This window comes from Pleurodeles waltl, chromosome 12 (assembly GCF_031143425.1).
Source record: "Pleurodeles waltl isolate 20211129_DDA chromosome 12, aPleWal1.hap1.20221129, whole genome shotgun sequence".
NCBI lineage: Eukaryota > Metazoa > Chordata > Amphibia > Caudata > Salamandridae > Pleurodeles > Pleurodeles waltl.
Window position 1 is genome coordinate 385,807,329 of NC_090451.1, and position 20,290 is coordinate 385,827,618.

The window sequence follows — 20,290 nt, forward strand, 5'->3', positions numbered from 1 at the left end:
TGCTTGCGTTTGTGTACTTTTGGGAGGAGGGGTCACAGACACACTGGGAGAGGACACAGGGGATGTGTGCATAGTTGTGGTGGTGGTGACTGCTCATGAGGGCTGTGTTGTAATGGGTGTGCTGGTGATGGAGGCAGTGGATGAAGATGTAGTGCATGCAGGTGTAAGTGTAAACGCTACTGGGAGGGAGGTGGACGAGGAGGAGGAGGAGGGGGACATGGTGGAGGCAGTGGATATTGGTGTGTTTGCATGGGGATGGTGCTTGGGTGAGTGCCTGTGAGATGAAGTATGGTGCTTATGTTTGATTGAGCCACTTTTGTGCGGTGATTTGAGTGCATGCTGGTCTGAAGGTGTGCTAGGGATAGGCTGAGGTAGAGAGGATTGGGTCTGGGTAGAGGAAGTTGGAGTGGGGAGGCTAGACACAGGGACAATGGTTGCCGTCAGTGCTGAAGCCAGAGCCTGAAATGCTCTCTGTTGGGCCGCCACACCAGAGTGAATGCCCTCCAGGAATGCATTTGTTTGTTGCAAATGCTTCTCGACACCCTGGATGGCATTCAGAATGGATGACTGCCCAACAGTGAGGGATCTCAGGAGGTCAATAGCCTCCTCACTGAGGGCAGCAGGGCTGACTGGGGCAGGGCCTGAGGTGCCTGGGGCGAAGGAGATGCCCACCCTCCTGGGTGAGCGGGCACGTGAAACATGCTGAGGGGCTGCTGGGAGGGCGGTACTGATGGGGGAGTGGCAGCTGTACCTGTTGTTGCGGTGGGCACAGAGGTGCCCGCCACCGCAAGGGAGCTCCCATCAGAGGAGGAGTCACTGTCGCTGGTGTATGCTCCTGTCCCCGTTCGTGGAGCTCCCCTCGCCCTCTGTCCCACTGGTGCCTTCAGACTCCGTTACTGGGGTGGGCACAGAGGTGTCCGCCATCGCCAGGGAGCTTCCATCGGAGGAGGAGTCGCTGTCAGTGGTCTCCTCTCCTGTCCCCGTCGTGGAGCTCCCCTCGCCCTCCGTCCCACTGGTGCCTTCACCCTCAGTGGATTCGGCCTCCAGGCCCATGTGGGATGCAGCTCCCTCTGTCACCGGTGCCTCTGCTTCTCCGCCAGATGATGCTAATGCACACAAGGACAGGGCGACAAAACAAAAAGGGGATGGAAAAGACAGAGGATACACTTGGTCAATGCCAGCAACACCACTACAGTTGGCGTACACAACACACAGGGAGCTGCCCTATGCACTAGGCCATGCCCAACCATTTACTGAGACAGTCACAAGCCCATATGGTACAATGCCTAACACCAGCATCTGAACACCTGAAACCCACAGGACCCTGCACAGTAGTATATGGCCACTTACACCATTTGGGTAGGAGTGCGCCTGAGCCTGCACAACAAGGGACTTACCCTGCCATGATCACCCTGTCCTAGGGACACCCACAGCCCACTTCCCCACCCAGCTACCTCCTAAAGCGCGCAGTCAGCTTTCAGAATCTGTACTCACCCCCTTGTGGCTGCTGTGATGCCCTTAAGCACCCATCTAACTCCGGATAGGCCACCACCAGGATATGGAACATCAGGAGGGGTCATGGTGCGACGGGCACCCCTTCCACGTTGGGAGGCCAGCCCCGCAATTTTTTTGGTCCAGCAGCGCAGGTCCTCCCATCTCTTGCAGCAGTGGGTGCTCCACCTGTGATAGACCCCCAGGGTCCGCACCTCCTTGGGGATGGCACGCCAAATACCCTTTTTCTGGTCGGTGCTGACCTGGAAGATAAAGATGGCAGAAAAGGAAATTACTCACCCATCCGGACCGTCATACTCATCGCCCACCAGTTCCCACCCATGCCCTGACACACATACACTGACCACCTCTCATGCAGCACTCAGGCCAGGACGCCTCAGCACCCCAACATGTGGCTTACATCCACCCCACTCCAAACATGCATTGCCCACACATCATGCTCACAGTGTACTCACCTGTTTGTCTGGAGGACCGTAGAGTAGTGTGTACTGGGGTAGGACCCTATCCACCAGTTTCTCCAACTCCTCCGCAGTGAAGGCAGGGGCCCTTTCCCCAGTCACATGAGCCATTGTCACTTCCAGACACAGGTCACAGCAGCATCTGTAGTGTAGGTCCTCTCCTGTTGAAGGTCAGATAGCAAGTGAGTGAATAGTTAGAAAATGGCGGTGACATCTGCGGCGTTGCGTACCGTCACCACTGGCGTACATCGCCATTGGCTCCTGGAACCCATGGGGCCCAATAATAACCAATACGAATCTGCACAGCGGTCATCGACCGCCTACCTTGACGGCGCACAACGCCAGAGCACTTACCTCATTTCCACTTGTTCCTCCTCACAGGTCAGGCAGCCACCATTTCAGGGGGGCACAGGGCAGGGCACCTAACTACGTCACAGCAGATATTGACACATCAACTGACTCTCGACTTCACATACTGCTTCTGTAAAGTAAATTCACCAACATTAGTGCAATATGTGTGGAAATCTGACCTTCTGCTCACCGTTCTCTTCCATAGGCTACAACCGCTGAGGCAGATTATGAGATGGCAGCATCCTCGGTGTGCAGACCCCTAGTGGACCTGTCGACAATGGAGGACAGATATTATCATTACATACAGACTTGATCGTGACACAATCCAAGAACTGTGTGCCCAATTGGAGCCAGACCTGATGTTAGCTATCCGCCAGCCCACAGGTATCCCCCCCTCTAGTGCAGGTCCTGTCAGTACTCCATTTCCTGGCAAGTGGTTCCTTTCAAACTACAGTGGCCATGGCATCAGGCATGTCTCAGCCCATGTTCTCCAACGTGTTGACCAGAGCATTGTTGGCCCTGCTGAAGCACATGCGCAGCTACATCGTGTTCCCCCAGGTGGATCAATTGGCCACAGTGAAGGCTGACATTTATGCCCTGGGACATATCCCAAACATCATTGGCGCCATTGATGGTACACATGTAGCATTTGTCCCCCCCAGAGAAATTAACAGGTTTACAGGAATAGAAAAAGCTATCACTCGAATGTGCAGATGGTGTGTTTGGCGGACCAGTACATCTCCCATGTGAATGCCAAATATCCTGTCTCTGTGCATGACGCATTTATATTAAGGAATAGCAGTATCCCATATGTGATGGGCCAACTCTAGAGGCACTTGGTGTGGCTAAGAGGTGAGCCAAAGGTCCCTACTGAGTCTAAGTTGGTGTCTGGGTATTGGATTGCCCCTAATGGTTAGTGTGTATCTAACAGTTGTCACCCTGTATTTGCAGGTGACTCTAGTTACCCCAACCTCTCATGGCTACTGACCCCAGGGAGGAATGCCAGGACAAGGGCAGAGGAACATTACAATGAGGCACATGGGCATACAAGGAGGATAATTGAGAAAACCTTCGGCCTCCTGAAGGACAGGTTTCGGTGCCTCCATCTGACAAGTGGCTCCCTGTACTACTCACCCAAGAAGGTGTGCCAGATTATTGTTGCATGTTGCATGTTGCACAACCTGGCCTTGAGACGCCAGGTGCCTTTTCTGCAAGGGGATGTGCCTGGAGATGGTCTTGTGGCAGTGGTGGAGCCTGTGGACAGTGATGAAGAGGAGGAAGAGGAAGAAGATGTTGACAACAGAACAAATATAATACAGCAGTACTTCCAGTGACACACAGGTAAGACACTGTAACATCACTTAACATTTCAGTAATCTGTTGTACATTGTACATCGCATCCTCTTACCCTATGTCTATGGCCACTGACTGTTCCCTTTGGATTCTCTATTTTCAGATGTGTGTGCCCCATTCTGGCTCCTGCTATATGTACTGCTGCCCACCAAAGGTCATCCTGTAGAATATTTCACTGTACATATACGTTGCAATGCTTTGAGAATGTTGTACAAATACATTTGAGATTCATAACACTGACTCCACTATGGTATTTGTTTCAAGGGTGTTTATTTATGTGCAAATAAGTATAGGGGTATGTGCAAGGGGCTTGGGTGATGGTGGAGGAATGTCCAGGGTATAGTCCAGTCTCTTGGTATAAACGGTGCATTGTCCAAAGGGGGAATACGAAGGGGAGAAATGGCACTTCAAGGTGGACTGGGTAACAGAGTTGGACAGAAGGGTAACTATCAGGAGAGTCCTATTTCCTGGCGGGGTCTTGGCAATGTTCTCTGTCTTCTGCCTGGATCACAGGGACTGTTTGCGGGGTGGTTCTCTTCCAGGGGGTGGGGTGCTGGTGGCCTGTTGTTCCTGTGGCGGTGCCTCCTGTCCACTAGCGCCGGCGGAGGTGGAAGTCTGTTCCTCGGTTTGGCTAGTGTCAGGCGCCCTTTTTTGTGCCACTGCCTCCCTCATTGTCTTACCCATGTCAGCCAGCACCTCTGCAATGGTGACCAGGATGATGTTGAATTTTGTTAGGTCCTCCCTTATCACCAGGTACTGTCCTTCCTGCAGCCGCTGGGTCTCCTGCAACTTGGCCAGTACCTGGCCCATGGTCTCCTGGGAATGGTGATATGCTCCCAGGATGTTGGAGAGTGCCTCATGGAAAGTGGGTTCCCTGGGCCTGCCCTTCCCCTGTCGCACAGCAGTCCTCCCAGCTTCCCTGTTGTCCTGTGCCTCTGTCCCCTGAACTGTGTGCCCACTGCCACCGACCCCAGATCACTGATCATCCTTGGTTTGTGGGATTGCCTGGGGTCCCTGTAGTGGTGGACACACTGATGATTGACGTGTCCTGGGGACAGTGGCATGGGCCCACTGGATGGGTACTGTGCTGGTGTTTCCTGAGGGGGGCGGCTCTGTGGTGGGTTGGGACTGTGGCAGGGGAAACGATTGTGCAGAGGCCCCTGATGGGCCAGGTTGGTTATCCTGATCCAGGCGTGCAGAGCTGCTGTCGTCACTGTGGGCCTCTTCGGGGGAACTGGATGTAGTTGCCACCTCCTCTCCGGTGACGTTGAGGAGGGGTCTTGTTGGGATGCAAAGGCATTGTTAGTGTATCTGCTTGTGCCATCTTGTACATGGGTGTGTTTCCATGTATGATTGTGCTTTCCCTGTTAGCTTGGCCTTGTGTGGGTGGTGAATTTGTGGGCTGGCTGAATCTCCCTACTGGGCATGCTTTGGTGATGGGTGTCCATGCAGGTCTGTGAGTGGTGTCCATGCATTGGTGTTGCATGCAGGGCTTGGTATTGGGATGGGTGGGTTGTGATGGTGGGGTATACGTGAGGTGATGGAGTGATGGGAGTGACGGTAAGGGTAGGGGTATGTAATGGCATGCAGGTAGGGTGGGGGATGTAGTAGTAAAGATTAGACTGACCAGAGTCCAGTCCTCCTGCTACTCCTGCGAGGCCCTCAGCATGCATTATTGGCAACACTTGCTCCTCCCATGTTGTTAGTTGTGGGGGAGGAGGTGGGGGTCCACCGCCAGTCCTCTGTACAGCAATCTGGTGTCTTGCAACCACGGAATGCACCTTCCCCTGTAGGTCGTTCCACCTCTTCCTGATGTCATTCCTAGTTCTGAGATGCTGTCCCACGGCATTGACCCTGTCCACCATTCTCCGCCATAGCTCCATCTTCCTTGCAATGGAGGTCTGCTGCACCTGTGATCCAAATTGTTGTGGCTCTACCCGGATGATTAACTCCACCATGACCCTTAGCTCCTCCTCTGAAAACCTGGGGTGTCTTTGGGGTGCCATTGATGTGGTGTGAGTGATATGTGTGAGGATGTGTGAGGAAGTGTGGGGTGATGTGTGGGGTGATGTGTTGTGGTGTATGCTGTGTTCTGCGTTAATGGTGTATGGGGAAGGGTGTTCTGTGCCTCTGATTGAGTGGGTGCTCCTTGCTTGTCTCTCTCTGCTTGCTATCTTTTTTTTCACTATAAGTGGTTTTGGGTAATGTGGGTGTGTGTTTTATATTGGATTGGGTGTGTGGGTGTGGTGTGTTTATGTGTGTCAAGTGTGTGTATTTTGAATTGTCCAATGTGGTGTCGTTTTGTAAGTGTGTGTGTATTTTGAGCGCAGCGGTATGTACTGCAAATGATTTACCGCGATTGAAAGACTGCTGCCGTGATTCGTGAGTCGTGATACTGTGGGCGTATTCTTGTTGGCGTAACGTTCTGGGTTTTGCTATCATCAGTTTATCACTGACCTTTGGTCTGGCTGGCTTGTGTGGGTGTCTGTATTGTGGCGGAATTCTATGTGTGGGTCATAATCCCCGTCAGCAGGGCGGTAGGCGGCATTTACCACCAGGGTTGTAATGAGGGCCAAAGTAACTTAATTAAAATACTGCAGAATGACACAGCACAGGTTTAGAAAAATAGAAAATATTTATCTAAACAAAACAAGACCAAAACAACAAAAATCCACAATACACAAGTCAAGTTATCACTAAAAATGCAAAAGAGTCTTCATGTAATTTTAAACACAAAGCTAACCCTGTTAGCATGAAAATGTACCTTGGGTGTGTCAAAAATAACCCTGCATGGGTGAGTGTGCGTCAAATAAAACACAGTACTATATGTCCTACCTTAACCATACACTGCACCCTGCCATTGGGGCTACCTAGTGCCTACCTTAGGGGTGTCTTTTATGTAAGAAAAGGGAAGTTTTAGACCTGGCAAGTGGGTACACTTGACAAGTCGAATTTGCAGTTTAAAACTGCACACACAGACATTGCAGTGGCAGGTCTGAGACATGATTACAGAGCTACTAATATAATGTGGGTGGCACAACCAGTGCTGCAGGCCCACTAGCAGCATTTGATTTACAGGCCCTGGGCACCTCTAGTGCACTTTACTAGGGACTTACTAGTAAATAAAATATGCCAATCATGGATAAACCAATCAAAAATACAATTTACACAGAGAGCATATGCACTTTAGTGCTGGTTAGCAATAGTAAAGTGCTCAGAGTTCATAAGCCAACAGCACCAGGTCAGAAAAAATAGGAGGCAGGAGGCAAACAAATTGGGGATGACCCTGCATAAACTAAAAAGTCCAACAGCTACTGTGTCAGAAAGTCCAAGCCTTGGTTGTATGACTGAACCACGCATGGTAGAATCACGAATGGCTGAACAACTCGGTTGGAATCACAACTGCGTCTTTACCACGCATGCCTTTACCACACATCTTTACAGTGAATTTCATTGTAAAAGCATGCCTAGTAAAGGTATTTGTGCTAAACGCATGCATGGTTCAGACATACAACCCTCCCCCTTAAGTTAAAAATCTACCCCACCCCCCAAACACTCTGAGTCTTAAAATTATCCCCCTAAAAACCTCTCCACCAAAACAAAGCCTAATCCCCGCCCTAAAGTAGTAAAACCCTTCCCACTGCCCACAAAAGTTACCCCAATCTCCCCCAATACCGTGGGCCTTGAAGGAAAAAAACACTACCCCAAATCCCCCCACCTGCCCTGAGGCCTAAAACCTTCTCCCAAACAAAAAGCAAAATAACCCTGCCACCCTCACTTGACCTAAAACATCCTCCCACCCTGATAAACGTAACCCTCCTAAAACCTTGTCCTAGACCGTCCCTGCCTGAGACCCAAAACCTTCCCCCACCCCTAAAAACTAAACTACAACAAACCTCCCCACCCACCCTGAAGCCTAAAACCTTCCCCCAAACAAAAAGCAAAATACCCCCCAAAACGTGGCCCCAGACTCTCCCAGACCTGGGTGCTAAAACCTTCCCCACACCTAAAAACTAAAGTACTCCAACCCCCACCCAACCTGAGGCCTAGAACTGCCCCCAAAACTGTCCCTTCCCCCCACCCTCAGGCCTAAATCCCCACCCTGCCCTAAAAACGACCCCGCCCCCACCCTAAGCCCTAACACCAACCGCTTTATAAACAAAACTTCGATCCCCCCTCAAAACTGCCCCTTCCCCCAGCCTCCTGACCCCACTCTGTCCTTAGAAATACCCTCACCAACCCCCAAACCTGCCCCAGCACCACTTACCTGGCCGCCGCGTTTCTCTCCCCACTGTCTGCCTGAACCATGCATATGCATGGTGCCTTAAACACGCATTTGCGTGGTTCAGACACATGCAAGTTTCAGGGCAAGCATTGTAACCCTTGGGTCATTATGGTCTGCGTGGCTCCAATCGAGTTGTAAAGACTGTTTCCCCCAAGCCTCTCTCTTTATGGAAGCACCTATTCTCAGTAGTCCTCAGGTCAATATTAAGGAATTGGACATACAAACAAGCCATTTAGTCAGACACACAAGCAATACGTACGGGTTTCTCAGTGTCTTTGCACTTCCTGGTCTTTGGAAAACTTCACTTCTGGCTCTTTTTGGCTTGGTCCAAGTAGAATAGGGCCACACTAGTTTATTGACAGGCTCTCTATCAACTTCCAACTCTCTCAATCACTTATTAAACCCTAAATCACCCTTATTTTGTAAAGAATTCACCAACCAATGTATTTTAAACCTTCTATGATGCATTGAGGTTTCTTTGCACAATTCAAGATGGTAATATTTAGGGCCTCATTATGGCCCTGGCGGCCGGTGGTAAGCTGGCGGTAACACCGCTAACAGGCTTGCAGTGTTCGGCCAGCTATTATGACCGTGGCGCAGTAGCCACGGCCATACTGCTGGACCCTCCACTATAATCCCCAGGATTATGAGACCCCGAGCGCCCGCCTGACCACGGCAGTAAACACCGCCATGGAAAGATTGGCAGTAAGGGGGACTTAGGGTGCCCCTGGGGGCCATTGCACTCCCCATGTATTTGGCATGAGCAGTGCAGGGGCCCCCAGGCATAAACCCATCGTGCATTTCACTGCCCGAAATTTGGGCAGTGAAATGTGCAACGGGTGCTACTGCACCCGCTGCACATCAGCATTGCAGACGGCTCTATTACGAGCTGGCAGCAATGTTGATGTGACTTTTCCGCTGGCACACTGGAAAAGTCGAAATAGTGAGCGAGGTTGTAATGAGGGCCTTAGAGTCTTTCTCTGTGTTGCTTGGCTAGTAGGCAGTTTTGATCTTTTCCCAATAGTCTAGTGGTACCTTGCAGTTACTTCAGCACATGTCTGGTTTGTTATTCTGATATGTTTTCGGTCATATTACAGCTTGTATCTATACTTGAACTTGACTTTTGTTTTACCTGCTTTATGGATTGTATCTGAGTTGCACTGACCGTTGCATTGTGAATGCAACTATCATCAAATCTGCGCTTCCTTCATCTCAGGTATTACTCAAGTTGCACCACCCTTCCCATGGCTTTCCCATCTCTGCCTTCTCGTCTATATGTATTTCAAGAAAAATGGAGCAGCCCAAAATAATGAAAGTGCCTTGGATTGTGTGGGATCAGAATACCTCATACACAATCACAAATTGTCACGTTAGGCTGCTGATTAGTTGGACTTACAGCTGAGACTGCATCAGTACATGTTGGATTTTGATTGTTCCTATTGCATTGAGTGGAGGGCTTATGCCCCCCATGGTGCCTATTATCCCTCTTACCCCCTTTGAAGATTACCTATACATTTTTCATACCTGCTTTCCCATGATTATAGGAAACTCTTTCATCTTGCCCTTTTTCTGGATATGAACGTGTCACTTTTTACACTAACCTTAGCCTGATTTATCCTTCTGGTTCTTCTTCAGCTTGTCTTTGTGTTTCCACAGCTCTCTGATTCCAATTACTGCTTCATCTTGGTGATTTTATTGTACAGTATGGTCCGGCTTTCTGCCTCTGTACCAGAATTAAAATAAATATGGGCAGGGCTAGGACTAATACTAAGCAGGGATACATATTAGTAACCCCACTCTCGTGAGAAATCTAGAGAGTAGCTAATTCTGGTTTGTACAGTTTTTTAAAGATTTCACTTTGCTCACTTCCTTGTGTTTTTACCTATGAAACCTTGCTCCATTTTCCAGAACGCCATACAGACCATCAGCGACTTTGGACTAATAAATCTATGTTCAAACTCTTTGGAATGAACACGCTGTACCTAGGTAGAGGGCATTTTGGGTCTGTTACGGATGAATAGTAGCAATGGAGCAGAGTAACTCTAATATAAACTTTGCATATGCGGTTTTAGGTATCAAGGATCGAGAGGTTTCTTTTTGGATGGATAAGTGGGGGTCATGCAAGTTAAAAGGTAGGTGCGCTGTTAGAGTTGTGTGTAAAGTTCAGTCAAACAAGCTGTAATGCGTGTCAAGATTTAGGTGCAGTGGAAGACCTGCATGTGCATCCGGAACTAGAATATCATGGTCAAGACTGAGGTGTGTTTAATTAGGTACACACAACCTACAATTTTTTTGACTATGGTTGTAATAATAGAAGTCCTTGGCTAAATATCCACTTGATTGACCAAACCTTTACTTTTAAACCTTTGTATCACGAGCAAGACTGACATACAACTTCAAAGGCCATTGATCCTCATACCCTCTGGGGCAGCAGCTGGGGCCACTGATACTCATTACAGCAGAGTCCCATTGATCCTTGTTAAAGCCGGTACCAGCAATTGTACTTGTGTTGTGAGGGGGGAATTCAGCTGAGCACTCATGAAAGCCAAAGTAATCACAAATCTTGGTTTTCAGAAGAGCGAAGTATAGAGGAGCAATGTTTTGGTCCATCCGGCTCTTATCGCCTTGACCTTTAACCCAGGCACCCGCATGTTCTTTATTTCTTCGCTACATTTATGTCTGCTCGTGAAGGTTCTTGTACTAGATTATTTACTCTTTTCTAATCTCCAGGCTATCCTGTCACAGACTGGGCTGGATCCAGCGCAAACGTGTATCATCGGTCTTCAGTATCTACTTCAAGCACAAGAGCTCGTAGTCATTTTTTTAGATTAATCTTTTGTTTTTATCAAATTAAATGCCTTTTAGCACATGCAGGTGTGGAGCAGCCGGAAATAAATTTAGTCTCATTATTGCAGGAGTGGATTAATAAACTTGTATGAGTACCGTGGATTTATGCTCATGATGCAGCAATATACAGGCACTGGTGCTTAGGCAAGACAGCATTTTATTCATGAGTTCATGAAATAAGTGCAGTGTTGAACCGAGTAGCTATTAGGTCTGGCTTTTATGTGCTAAATCACAGAGACAGACTGTGTGCCCACTTTTGTTTTCATGATTTAGCTAGCGCCTTCCACAAGGAAACATTGGCTTTGTCAATACATTTTTGTTTTTTGCAGTATTCAGAGCAGTCTGTCATAGTTCACTTTGGAGAATGATTCTGTTTTCAATTGCCTAGAAGAATGGAGCAACATACTTATAATTTCTGTGGCAATACTTCAACTTGAGCTATACCAACTGCCATGATATGTGAAATGTAGTGTGTTTTGGCTTGCTTCACTGATATTTTGTGGTCATAGTACCCAACTGAGGATGTACAAAAGAAACATCTATGAGTATTATTCCGAGTTTCCCGATTCACACATAATTACAAATAATTGCTTCTGCGGGTGGAACCTCCAACTGAGGACATTTCAGAGATGTGGCAAATTGTCTGCACCCTGAAGTTTACAGTTAGGGTATAGAACTATCGAGTATTGAGGGTGGTGGACATGCAAAAATGCATGGAACTCGCAGAATCTCATAGACGTATTGTCTTTCTCCAGAGTCTTGCATGGATGTTCGAACTCAGGAATCCCTTGTAAACAAACGAAAAGTTTTGATTAAGGATATTTCCAGGGTAAAGAAGGAAATTGGAATGGCTTTATGTTTCATGGGGATGTAGGTAAAGGGGTTGAACACAGAGGACGTGTACCTTTTAGCTAACATGGAATAAAATGTACCAGTGCACATACCTAATAAAGCTTAAACGGGTTTATTTGTAGGAGGAATGGGCCAGTCATTGGCACCTAGGAGTGGGCTGTCCTAATGTTTTCCTGATAGGAAAGTCCTATTTTGGAGCATCATTACTTACCTTACTGGTAGATGTAATCCTTCAGGGGGACATGGTAACTGTATTATAACTTTGAGATAACCTAATTAACATGTTGGGGCATGAAATCACACAAATTCGATTTTGGCACTTTTCTATATAATGCCACCCGTAACTGCATGAGAGGACTATGCCTCGGAGAATAGATATATAGAACGTGTTGCATGGAGCCTGTTATGTTTACCCTACTGGCCTCAAGAGACACCTTCTCCTTCTAGGATCTTTTTCATCACTTCACAACTGTTTGGATAAGGATCCCATTAAACAGTGCTTGGGTCACTGAACCACCTTTCAACATCACTTGTGACTTGTCCACATTGTGCACATTGCAGTGAAGCCTGCCACACTGTATTTTTAGGATTCTATTGTAATCTTTGCCACCAGGATATATCTTCACTAGCAGACCAACAGCAGTCACTCAATGACCACTAAGAAAATTATGTCATTTGTAACATTTCATTCTCCAACACACGCTTTTTTAAGAAGTGTCATACTAATGGGCTGTTGTGATGCCCTGTAAACTAAGCCTGAAAAATTAGGCCCATAATTATACTTTTTAAGCGCCACATTTGCGCCGCTTTTTGACGCAAAAGCGGCGCAATCTTAAAAAATATATTTGTATTTTGTAAGTTTGCACCGCTTTTGCATCAAAAAGCGGCGCTAATGCGGCGCAAAAAAAAGTATAAATATAGGCCTAAGTCTATTTGTATCCGGTTTCTTCCCTAGATTCAACATCAAACAGTTGTCTCTAGTTAATATATTATTTTTTGGGGGGGAAATTAATGTATTGTGTGAAAGGTATGCATATTTGTGGCATTTGTGCAAGTGCAGAAAGAAAACAACTACCCTTAGCTCAACATCGATACTGGACAAAGAGTTACCTCAGTGCAGAAAACGTGATGCGGTCTTCTACTTTGTGACGGAAACATGAACCTTGTTCTAAGAAACCTAGGGCCATATGTACGAACACAACAACCTGTGTACATGATAAGGAAAGGCTAAAGCTTGGTGGCAGATGGCGAAGGAGGGAACTAGGAACAAAAGCCAACTGGCTCAACTGTGGAACAGATAAAAAGCAATTAGTGTCATTACATAAAGAAGATGAAAGTAGGGTGTGTTAGTGTCTGTATTGTTATGTGGCAGTGGCCTACAAAGCCCTTGCCATCATTATACGCAATGGAATAATCTTTGCGTCCATTATAGGAAAATGTGTTCTGATATATATTGTTTCCTATGAAGAAATGTTTAAATATGCCAAAATCTAGAGTCTTTTTGTATTTTCTTTCATTGTATTTCATATTGCCTAATGGAACATAAATCTCCGAGTCGCTAAAAGTGTGTGCTATTGAACGAAATACCATGTCAAGAACCCTTGCTTTCATTTTTGTGACAGACTGACAGGGCGGCATACGCACACAATGAAAAATGTCTGTTGCAGCCAGCTATTCAAGGAGTCAGGCAATTCTAAGATTTATTCAAAGTGCAGGTGTTTTCATCGCAAGCAGAAAAAAGCCTCTCAACAATGATTTGCCAAATCAATTATGAAAGCAACATTTTCCGTAATTCCCAAAATAGCATCAGTTCTGAAGGAACTGAAATCCACCCGGGATAATCAATGCAAATTATAAAATAAAAAGGGGGAAGGTTGGTTGTGCATGTTGTCTAACTGGAACGGCCTAGAATTCAGTTCGCAGTCATTCCATTTTATGAATCTTTACCCTTATTATGCTTTTGTGATTGCGGGATTTCAAAAGAAGCACCGCGCAGCAAAACATGCTCGCGCCAGATGTATTTATACACGCCAGGGTACCAATTTCCAGTACTCAGGAGGCGTCGAACAGGTTGGGTTCAGGGAACATTCAGACACACAAAGAGCACCATATTTACATACAATGATTTTCATTTATGGTTCATTTGCAAGCAGGCAGATTTCATTTCCATATGCATTGCTTATTCAGAAGGCATAGCCTACGCGGGCACCTCTGAATCTGATGTACCGCTATCAACTGCAAATTGACTTCATTAACTGAAAATAAGGATTTCTGCTCCCTGGTTAATCTACAGGGAGCCACAGGTCTCAAAGATGTCTCTTGTTAGTGGCACCAGTGTAAAACGAAACATATACATTGAAACCAAGGCACGAAGTGAAGACCCTATTTATACTTTTTTAGCGCCGATTTTGCGTCGTTTTATGACGCAAAATCGGCGCAAACTTGCAAAATACAATTGTATTTTGTAAGTTTGCGCTGCTTTTGCTTAAAAAAAATGCCGCAAATGCGGCGCTAAAAAAGTATAAATATGGGCCTAAATTACTGAGTGGAAAAAAAAGTTAGTAAAAATGTGTTTTTGTGTTGTGATATGCAGAGTTCTGCTTGTTTAAACACCACTGTGGCCATGTCATGTGATCTGCTGCAGGTAATCAGGAACATTAACACCTATGCCAGAACCAAGACCCTGGCCCAAGGCTTTCTGGACATGGCCCTCTTCACTGCCAACGCCTCCCAGATGAAGCATCTCTTGCAACAAGGGTCGGGGACCCAGTTCTACTATTTTCTGTTGGTCCTTCTGGTATGTAAGCATCCCTTCCAAACATGCGTTTGAACATTTTTATTATTTTGATATAATTTATTTGGGGGGTCCCTTCGCCTGGTGGATATGGGGAAGGACACAAATACATGCTGTCTTTATGCTGCTTTAAGACGCATTTAATTGAAACTGAACAAAGTTCAAAATTCACAAAAAAACTACCGGCCTTCTTGCGTACAAGCTTTCAAAACCTGTGAACAGCATACTATTTCATTAGTATTTCTATACCTTTTCCAGCCTGCACATACACGCATCTCCCTTGCTGGCAGGAGTTCACCTCCTCACATCCAACCAGTCCTTTAATGGTTCATTTAGAACTCCCCCACGGTGACAATGCCATCTCAGTTTGGACCCAGCCATATGAAAATCGGTGTTGACCCTGCTCCATGGGAGCAGTCCAGACCCAACTGCCAGGCTAGGTAGTCCCTGAACAGAAACACATGTAACCTGGGACCGTTTTTGCTATTAAAGTTCATCCGCCTGATACAGCTTGGCTCCAGTGGTACAGTGTGCACAGGACCCACGTCTGGGCACACTTGTCCCACTTACGGATACAAAATGAAGTATAAGAAGAGTGATGGCTAGAATGCTTGAATTAATCTCTACCACTGGCAATTACTTTTGGCCACATCCCCATGCATTGTTATTGTGCACAGCATCCCACCTCAGATTGGACCCAACCATATGAAAATCAGTCTTTACCCTGCTTCAATGGGAACAGTCCAGACCTCTGTGAAATGAAACACAAGCCCCAAGCTATTACCAGCGGTTGAGATTAATTCAAACATTCCATTCATCAACCTGTTGTGGTGTCAATGACAATAACAGCAGCTACTTCATATACTACCAAAACCTTCCCAGAATACTGTTAGTTTCAGATATAAGGATTCTTCTAAGTGGGTGGGTGAAATCTCATGTTGCCAACCAGGAAAGGATAGCTTTCCCTGCTGTGCTCTCTTTGTTTATTTTTGGTAACACGAACTGCCTCTTTGGGACCACAACATGGATAAGAGGATGCATCTCCTCCCTCTTTTTACAACCATGACAACTTTATTGAGGATGTTAAAAGGCAAAACTAAAAAAACTCTGTAGTTCTCCTGTTGTGGTATGCTGGTGCTAACGCGTCCCTTTACGACTAATTTACTCACTTTGGGACTCGTTTTAGGTCAATGAATCTTTTGACCCTGATTGAAGACACCTTAGGACGAGATAACAAATCAACATGTCAATCAATAAGTCAATAACGTTATCAAGGTTTACTGTAATAAGACAATTCAGATTAGTCAAAGACATTAATAAAACTCAGAAACCACCATGACCTTGCAGTCATGAATAACCACACCAGTTTAGTACTATTTTATAATGTTTATTCCCTATTGATTACAATTCTAATAGTAAGTTTATTAGTCTCGAAACTGAGAAACACATTAGCATAGTCACAATATGGCAATTCTGATGAGATTTCATCAAAGCAAGAATCACGAATATTAGAATATAGCATGACGTCAACATAGGTTATCCTTAGCAGGGTATCATTATCACGTTATTCAACAAAGCATAGATTCAGTCATTTGTCTATTTGTGTCTGTTTAGTGAACCCCTCATCTAACCTCGAATAAGCATTGGCATGTTGGGCTTCATGCAAAACAATTTAGCAACACCAATTTAGAAAACATCTAACTATGGTCTCTGTCAGAAGAAGCAGTTGGTACCTAGAAAGGAAAAGCAAACAGACAATTACAATTTCATTGTCATATAGTTACCCTCCGTATTGGGTCAGCACTCAGGTTCACTCTTCGTCCTTCGGGCATCCGCTGATTCGCTATCAGCCAGGAATTTAGCAGTCGGGTAAAAAGGGGCACTTCCCTCATAAGGAGGTAAAATGTAAACGGGCAATATAAGGCAAGGATGGTTTTAAGAACCAAACAGCAAAGTCTCTATGCAGAGTGACAAAGTGTCTGGGTCATAGCAAATCGCAACAGCATCTCCCCCTCCTCTAAATCCTAGTCTCCTATTCTCTCCCTCACTTCCTTGTGTCAAGGGTTTTTATCCCTTTTCCGTTGTACAGTCCCCTAATTCTTCATTGGTTGAGGGGTTGCACCCCACTATCTCCATCCAATAGGTTTTCTATTAGCTCATCAAATTTGTCACTCCATTACTGTTCTCGCGTAGTTTATTGGTCCTTATGATTGACGTCTTCAGCGGGTAGAATGTCCGGTATGATTTCATACTCTCGTGGTCTTCTTTGCATCTTTAGTCAGTGGTTCCATTGTCTGTACCGGTTCAGGCGACCTTGTACCTGCGAGTAGTCTACACTGTTGCATTCAACAAGAATGTTTCACTAAGCAAGTCGAATTTCATGAGAACGGATCTACTACAGTTGCATTCATCTTCTAGCTTTGGAAAAACAAGAGTTCATGTCCTTCAGCAAGTCAGCACACTGCACGTTAGAAAAACACATTTAATATGAAACCGGGCAGCTAGGCCTCGACTCATGCTAACTAAGGCCTAATGATTTATTAGCAGAACTTTAACATATAACCTTTTAATATTAGTGCAAAATCATATTCTAACATAACATTTCATCATTAATAGTTTCAGTAGTCCCCGTATATATTGACGGCCACTCCCCGTGGGCACATTTCAAGCACACGTTTAGCAAAATACATTAATACATTTTCTATGCGGCATTATTATACGTTAGTTCATAAACATTTCATGTTAATATTGAGTATATAAGCTACGCTCTCTCACTGGTTAGCTCTACAAGCTACAACTCACACACCTGTCGCCCACGCATGTACCAAATGCAAGCCAATGCTTGTAATCTAACCCTCGATGTAACAGATGATTTCACAATGACATAAATTATCTCACTAGTGAAGTGACATATTTTCTTATCCTTAACATTATGAACGATATGGCAGTGTATTCAGCAAGGTGTTTTTGTGTACGCATCGCAATTTAAAGATGTGTTTTTTCTTTTTTATTGTTATAAATATTATTTGGTTATAAACATTGCATTTGGTGTGTGAGTTATGATTTGCATGTCAAGGCTATTTTTTGAAAGCCAGCCCTGACTGGAGAATATCAAGGGTTATTTGGTTTTAGCTTGTAAACAAAACTGATATTGAACTGTGTTTTTAGTGAATCTTATCATACATTAGGATCTTATGATCCTAGCAAGGGGAAAGATCCGGAACAACGCGTCCGGAACCACGTCTGCGTTGTCCACACAAGCACAATGATGCTTGCCTGAACAAAGCAGGCCTTTTTCTCTGCCTTAATCACACATGTGCTGAACAACACAAATGCGCGGTTAGGGTAGACTAAAAGGAAGATCCATTGGGAGAGAGCACAGTCAGGTAAGTGGGGCGGGGCATGGTAGGGGGCAGTTTTTAGGGGCGGGGTGTGGTTGTGGGGTAAAGGGCTTGGGGTGGTTATTTTTGTTTTTTTTTGTTTTTAAGGGGCAGAGATGGGGGATCGGTCCTATGGTTTTTAGGGCAGGGGTGGGGTTTTGAGGTTATTTTATTTTTAGGGGTGGGGGTGGGGGTAATTTTGTATTTAGGGGTTGTGTAATTATGTTTTTAGGGCGTTTTTAGGGGTGGGGTAAGGGTAATTTTGTATTTAGGGTGGGTGGGGGGTCGGGTTTTTAGGGGCGGGGTGGGGGTTCAGGGTACTTTTGTATTGGGGTTGGGGTAATTATGTTTTTAGGGCGTTTTTAGGGGTGGGGTAATTTTGTATTTAGGGTGGGTGGGGGTCAGGTTTTTAGGGGTGGGGGTAGGGGTTGGGGTAATTTTGTATTTAGGGTTGGTGGGGGCAGGTTATTATGGGTGGGGTGGAGGGGTTAGGGTAATTTTGTTTTTAGAGAGGAGGGTGTATTTTTAGCGGTGGGTCGGGGTAATTTTGTATTTAGTGTGGGTGGGGGGGTCGTGTTTTTAGGGGCGGGGAGGGGGTTGGGGTCATTTTGTATACAGTGCAGGTGGGAGTTTTTAGGGTCAGGGTTAGGGTATGTTTTTCTTTAGGGCAGGTGGGGGATCGGGGTAATTTTGTATATAGGGCGGGGTGGGTTTTTAGGGGTGGGGGTTGGGGTATTTTTGTATTTAGGGCAGTTGGGGGGGTCGGGTTTTTAGAGGCGGGGTGGGGGCAATTTTATATTCAGGGCATGCAGGGGAGATGGGTTTTTAGGGACGGGTTGGGGTAATTTTGTTTTTAAGGGTTGGGTAGTTTAATTTTTTGGGGGTGGGGGTCGGATTTGGACACTTCTGTTTTTAGGGGCAGGGGGTTGGAATAATTTAGTTTTTAGGGGTTAGGTTGTTTTACTTTTGGGGTGGAGGTCGGTATTAGGGCTCGAGGTGGGTGGGGGTATCGGGGTAGTTTTTAAGGGTGGGGGGTCGGGGTACTTTGTTTTTAGGGTGGGGGGTGGCATGCGACAACCACCCATGCCATTTCCACACATGCCTTTACTAGGCATGCCTTTACAATAAAAAACCAATGTAAAGGCATGCGTGGAAACAATGCAGTCATTGTCCGACCGCGTTGTTCAGGCATGCGTGGTTACCACATGTGTGGTTCCATCATACAACCCACAGCGAGCCATAGCTTCCTATTATGTTTTTAGATGGAAAGGTAAAGTGTTTTACTGTTGGTTGTATGGATATGTGTAATGGATGTGCAATAGTGTGGTGGTGAATGGTAATTTCTCAGTACCAGGTTGAAGCCTAACATCCCTTTCTCCATAGCTTTTAGCTGTATGTAGTGATAGGTAAGTGCCAGTCCCTGCACAAACTCACTTTGCAGCTAACCCCTGTCCATTTTGAAGTGGTGGTTTGCACAGGCACCTAACCAGTTTTCAAGTTAAACACTATTATGGTAGCTCAACTATTGTGTGGATTCATCAAATGGTGCCAAAGATATTAACAAATTAAAGCTTTTGACTTTCCCTTTATCTTGACCTATCTCATCCCAGATATGCATAAAACCTGGGGTACCTGCACTGCACTTAGGGCCATATGTATGGACACATTTTCCCATAGACACAGAATGGGTAAAACCCTTTGATACATCTGGCCCTTAGAGTTGTATACCAATAGAAAAAGAAACATGTAAAATCTTGACAAAATGTGTTCAGATGCATTAAAAGGTGCCAAATATATATGCAAATTGATATTTGCCCTCCACTTTTATCCATGTCTTCATTGACTAATTGTTCTGCTTTCCCACGTAACTCCTATCTGAGCTTACAGAACCTCTCTGGAATGCACTTCTGAGTTCAAAGAAGACATTTATTGTTGTTAATTCTCACCCACCCACAAGTTCCTGAGAGACGAAATTAGTAGATTTCAAGCACACTTTTAAAAGTAGTCGCAGCAATGAAAGCAAAATATATCACAGTACTTCTGAGTTGCAATGTACACAGCAAATAAATATAATTATAGTATAATATAACTGCAAAGCAAAGCATAAAAATCAAATTCATCACCGTAGGGCAAGGCGGTAGGGCCTAAAGCTTCATCTTTCTGGGGTCTGCAAGTTGATGACTCCGGTCAACTGCGAGAAAGAGATTATCTACCCAAACGGGAGACTGGCAACTACCTAACTGACGTCTAGCTCCAGCCTGAAGTCAAGCAGATTCATATCTAACTCACTGTAGCCCAGAGTCATCCTTAAAAGCAAACTCAGTGTGAGATCTGAACAACCTTGGAGAGTGGCCAGTTCTCCTGAGCCTTTCCGCTCTCAGACTGAATTGCGAGGTAAACACAAAATCTACGTGCTCTTATCAGCTAAGGTCTGGTGTGAAGAAAACAGCTTGGTTCA

The 20,290-nt window shown here is 45.7% G+C and overlaps 1 protein-coding gene across 1 annotated transcript in view; it reads left to right on the forward strand.

Moving 5' to 3' along the window:
* The window catches only part of LOC138266998 (ninjurin-1-like), a 284,052-nt gene that overhangs the window by 81,964 nt on the left and 181,798 nt on the right, over positions 1 to 20,290 (forward strand). The window contains exon 2 of the mRNA XM_069215835.1: positions 14,303 to 14,455. Coding sequence (XP_069071936.1) covers positions 14,303 to 14,455 — 153 coding nt within the window. The remainder of the gene's footprint in view (positions 1 to 14,302; positions 14,456 to 20,290) is intronic.